Below are 5,778 nucleotides of genomic sequence, written 5' to 3' on the forward strand. Positions count from 1 at the left end.
CTTGATTTGTGCGGTATTACTTTCCCCTTCGAACTGGATGCTTATAAACTTAAAAAGCTCGAAGAGGCGAACAATTTATCAATTAACATTTTCGCATATGAAAAGGGTTATTTCCCGCGTTATGTAAGTGAAAAACGTGTACCCGAGTCTAGGGCAATTGATTTACTTTTGGTGACAAACGGTAAAAATAAACATTACGTCTTGATCCGCCACCTAAGTCGTTTGTTCAGCGGATTCTCCAAACATAATGGCAAGACGTTTTATTGTCGACGGTGTCTAAAGAGGAGTAATTCCGAAGACATTATCAAAAACCACATGCGTGACTGTAATGTTCACCAACCACAACGCGTGGAGATGCCAACCAAAGAACCAATTTTAAAATTCAAAAATTTTGGTTGGAGTCAAATGGTAAATAATTTAATACTTCTTTTAAATTCGAAATATTTATTTATTTGTTTCATATAGGTTCCTTACACCATTTTCGCCGATTTCGAGTCGATAATGTCAAAAATAGCGACATGTTTGCCAGACGCAACATTGTCATCGACCACGACCCTAGCCGTACATGTCACGTGTGGATTTTCATACGCAATTGTCAGTCCCACTGGTACGTTTGATCACTTGAAATTCTTTTAATTCTTTATCTAATATTTATTTACTATGTAGGAAATCTCGTAAAGCACGAGACCTACAGGGGCCAAGACGGTGCGTTGAAGTTTTTGAATATGCTTTTGGACGAGTCTACGGCTATATCGGAAGCGTTGAAGGAAAGCATCCCTATGCAACTTTCCGAAGCTGAAGAAATATCCTACCAAACCGCAACACATTGTTACGTCTGCGAAGAAACATTCACGAAAACTTCAATTAAAACACGTGACCATGACCATTATACAGGAGCGTATAGGGGCTGTGCGTGTCAGAACTGCAATTTGAAAATGAAGGCGCCAAAATTCATCCCGGTTTTCCTTCATAATCTGAGCAGGTAAATTAATTGACTATATTTTTTAAAGGTATTTTTACTTATGATATAAAGCATTTGTAGATATGACGGCCACCTCATTATGCAACAAATTGCAAAGATCAAAAATAAGAATATAGACTGTATCGCTACCAACAGCGAAACATACATTTCTTTCACCTTGGGTAAACTACGGTTTGTTGACAGCATCCGATTCTTGCCAGCTTCTCTCGAGACCCTCGTTGGAAATTTATCGAAAGGTGGGACTGACAAGTTTCCGCTCTTAAACTCGGTTTTCACGTCGGAAGAGGTTAATTTACTCCTGCGAAAAGGAGTTTATCCGTACTCATATATGGATTCGGAAGATCGAGTGTTTCTTCAACGATTTAACCGATGAGCCTCTGAGTGAAGCCGACTACGTGCATGCGCGAAACGTCTGGAAAACTTTCAACATCGGAAATTTGGGTATGAACACTATTAAAATAATAAATACGAATAATCTTTAATTGGAACTTTTATTTTTAAAGGACGTTATCACGATATTTATGTTTTGTCTGACACATTACTTCTGGCAGACGTCTTTCAAAGTTTCCGTCGTATGTGCATGACGTATTACCGACTAGACCCCGCACATTCGTACACAGGCCCGGGTTTCGCGTGGCAGGCGGCCCTATGTATGACTAAGGTGCGTCTTGACCTTTTTCTGGATGAGGACATGCATCTTTTCATAGAAAAAGGGATACGAGGTGGGGTTTCAATGATCAGCCATCGTCTCGCACAGGGTAATAACAAGTACCTGGAAACACACGACCGTTCCAAACCAGATAGTTACATCTGTTATCTCGGTAAGAATAATCAAAATTTTAATAATAAATTTAATTATACAAAAAAAATATATTATAATAAATTAAAAAAAAAAATATATATATATTTTAAAAATTGTATAATTTTTTTTAAATTTTATAAAAAAAAATATTTTAAAAATTTTATTAAAAAAATATTTTAAAAAATATTAAAAAAAAAATTAAAAAATGTTATTAAAAAAAATTATTTAAAAATTAATTTTAACGATGTTATTTTAAACAGATTGTAACAATTTGTACGGTACTGTCATGTGCGACGCGTTACCAATGAAAGGGCTTGAGTGGATTGAACCCACCCCTGACTGTCAACGCGAAATTCTAAGTTGCCCCGACGACGCCTCTGAGGGATTTATTTTGGAAGTGGATTTGGAATATCCGGACGCATTACACGACGAGCATAACTGCTACCCGTTAGCTCCAGAGTCCATGTCCATTAAACCGGAAATGCTTTCCGAGTATTCCAAAACCCAGATGACTGAACTGAAAATCCCTGTTAAAGAGAGTCTACCGAAACTGGTGCCCAACCTAAACAACAAAGAACGATACGTTGTACACTATCGCAATCTCAAGTATTACCTAGAAAAAGGGCTAAAAATCACGAAAATCCACCGAATTATGAAATTCGAACAAGGTGCCTGGTTAAAGTCATATATTGACTTTAATACGGATAAAAGGAAGATGGCCGCCAAAGATTTTGAAAAGGACTTTTTCAAATTAATGAACAACGCTGTCTTCGGTAAATAATTAAAAATTAAAATTGAAAATTTAAGTTTAAATTAATTTTTTTTTCAGGTAAAACCATGGAAAACTTACGTTTACGTAAGGATTTTAAATTGGTTACGACACCAGAAAAGGCTGTTAAAAAAGCTAGCTCGCCCGCGTTCGAAAAGTTCACCATCTTCCAAAACGACCTTGTTGGAATTCATTCCGCCAAGAAAAAGCTTATTCTAAACCGGCCCATCTATACAGGTTTCGCCATTTTGGATCTATCGAAACTTTTAATGTATAGATTTCACTATGACGTCATAAAGCCGCAGTACGGAGAAAAGGTCAAACTTCTTTTTACCGATACTGGTACGTATACCCTCTTGTATATAGTATAGCTCATTTCTAATGATTGTTTGTAATTTACAGACAGTCTCACGTATCAAATCCAAACACCGGATTTATACGAGGATTTCGCCCAACAGAAAGAAATGTATCATCCACTGTTTGACGAAACCAATAAAAAGAGACTCGGAAAGTTTAAAGATGAAATGGACGGTACACCTATTGAAGAATTTGGCGGACTGAGACCCAAAATGTACTCTATATTGTCCGCCAAAGGTGAGAAAAAGACTTGCAAGGGTGTGTGTAAACGTGTTGTGCAAAAGCGCGTCCGTCACGCGGAATATCGCGAGTGTCTTCTGAACCGTAAGTTAACTATCGCGGAGATGAAGCGCATAGTGAGTAATAAGCATATTGTGACGACTGTGCGACAAAACAAATTGTGTTTAAACCCGTGCGATGATAAACGTTATATTTTAGACCATGGTATATCAACGCTCGCGCACGGACATTATAAAACGAAACAATAAAATATTTTTATGACAAATTTATTGAGTATTTCTTATACATAAATTCTACAATCATACGATCATTAACATTTTTGTTTTTTGAAAATCTTCGCAATACGTTAAACATTTTTATTCCCTGACACAAATTAATTGCAAAATATATACAGTAACCACCGCAAGCTTTACTAGAATTTCCTTGCAATTGAACAGAATTATACGTGACAGTTAAGCTGTTTTTCTCTATAAAATAGTTAAATTTAAACAAATCAGGGCTGTTCCCGAAACTCTCGAAGAATGTACAATTTAGTGACCTTGAGAGATATATCAAACACCAATGTTCTCCTACCCCATTGGACGTATCAGTGTCCACGATGTAAAGTGAAGGATACGTTTTCACATTCTTGGGAAGTTTGTCGGCAGGGAAGACTCCTCTGAACAAATATTTGGTATACGGGTCATTCTTAAGTATGATTTCAAGTTGTTGCGAGTCCATTATGAACTTTGATCATATAAAACTGCTCTGTTCTTGTCGATCTCGACCAAAGATTGATATTCGGAATAGTAAATCACGCTTACTGTTGACGGCAACGATTCTCCAAATATTAATTCGAGACGAACGCTCCCGCTCTTTACCAGGTTGAAACAGTCAGTTGAACTTCCGTTGAGATCGGGAGTTAAATCGAATACGAATAGTGCATTTCCATTGGCGAATTCATCACGGTCGATAAAATTTCCTTCGTCAATATTCCATTGACCAGTTTGAAGAAAGAGAGTTTAAATTTAACGTTCTAATTTCCTTCCCAGGATAATACAAATTTTGCATGAGTACAAAAACCGACGTGTTTTTATGATGAGAACCTCTTATAAACAAATTCGTGACATCCTTGTTATTTGATATTTCACAAAGTAAATCATCAAGAATAACAAAATTCTTGACATTTAAGTCTAAAATTTTAACGTCTAATAACCCTTCGTGAAATTCAACGGTGGGTGTATCATCTAATACCGAATTAAACAGTTTGGGCTGATATTCCGTATAGCACCATATAATTATCTCTGGCGGCGGAGAAATACACGTATCTTTATATTTGATTAGACTAGCCACGAAAAAGGATTTTCCTGACTGAGTAGCACCTGCGATGAGCCCGTTAAAAGGATGTTGCAACCTGAAATCCATTTTAAAGAATGACACATTTTCCCTAAATCAAAGTTTTTATTCATAAAAGTTGTTTAGCGTTACAGACTAGCTCTGCCTTTGTACGTTCACCACTCAACTGTAGCTTTGGCTGTTCACTGCCGACACCGCTCTGCCTTTGTACGTTAACCACCTAAGTATTACGTCACTCTTTCGTTAAACATAACTTTGCTAGTTCACCCTACCTTTGGCTGTTCACCACCACTGTACTCGCGGGCGGGATGGCGGGACGGGTGGAGGCCTTCAACTGTATAAGTCCTGGGACCCGCTCGAAGACCCTACTATTTCACATTTAACCTCATTTTATCTGGTGATTTAGTGCTTTTCCCTCTATTTGGCATTATCCCGACTTATATTAAGGCAGCAGACGAAACAACCGATGACGTTTTGAGAAAGTCGTTCAGTGGCGGATCCATGGGGGGTGGGCAAGGGGGGCGAAAAATTAATTGTAGAAACTTTTCAAGTTATAAAAATATATTTATTTGATGAAGACTACATAGTTTAGTTGTTAGTCTAGTAAAGCATCTAAACCTTGATTGGTTGTAGTTGAATATTTTGACAATTTATAACACAAATTCTAGTTAGCTTGCCATTTTCCCATACCCTACAAACATTTCTGCTGGCGCCCATGATCGCCCCTTCCCTTACTGGATGGTCTGGATCCGCCCCCGAAGTCGTTACAATAATGACAGATGCCGACTAAGACTACTCCCTTAAATTAGCTCCGCCTACTAAATTTTAAAAAGAGTATGTCTTGGAAACGTACGATACCCGCAGGGCCGTGCTTACGGGTTGGTGAGCGGGGCAGCCGCCCAGGGTCGCTAAACTTTTATCATTGAAAAGTACATATACGAGGGTCACTAAAATATGTTCGCCCATAGAAAAAGACCGCTTCGCCCAAGACCGCTGAACACCTAAGCACGGCCCTGGATACCCGTTTGGTCGTTCTCAGTCGCGTCGATCGGTTCTTGAATGTACTTATTGAGGGGAAACTGCTAAGTACGTGGTTTAATTCTTAGTACTGAGTTACGTGGTTTTAATTCTTAGTAATGAGTTACGTGGTCTTAACTCTATGTAATGAGTTACATGGTTTTGACTATGTAATGAGTGGTTTTACTTCTTGCGGTCTTTCAGCTAGTATATACGGCATCGATAAGTTTCACACTTTTTTCAGACTTTTGGGTTCATTATGACTTTAGGTTGAAA

At 37.9% G+C, this 5,778-nt stretch overlaps 1 protein-coding gene across 1 annotated transcript; it reads left to right on the top strand.

The window, feature by feature from the left end:
• The first annotated feature begins 725 nt into the window (after window positions 1-725).
• LOC149941234 (uncharacterized) lies at window positions 726-5,275 on the top strand. Its single transcript, XM_090179437.1, has 8 exons — window positions 726-982; window positions 1,043-1,268; window positions 1,324-1,423; window positions 1,486-1,803; window positions 2,045-2,557; window positions 2,614-2,895; window positions 2,956-3,147; window positions 5,154-5,275. Exons 1-8 carry the CDS (start codon window positions 726-728, stop codon window positions 5,273-5,275), a joined length of 2,010 nt encoding a protein of 669 aa, XP_090035563.1.
• The last annotated feature ends 503 nt before the right edge of the window (window positions 5,276-5,778 follow it).

This window comes from Leiobunum rupestre, chromosome 6, assembly GCF_980474605.1.
Source record: "Leiobunum rupestre chromosome 6, qqLeiRupe1.1.hap1, whole genome shotgun sequence".
NCBI classification, from domain to species: domain Eukaryota; kingdom Metazoa; phylum Arthropoda; class Arachnida; order Opiliones; family Sclerosomatidae; genus Leiobunum; species Leiobunum rupestre.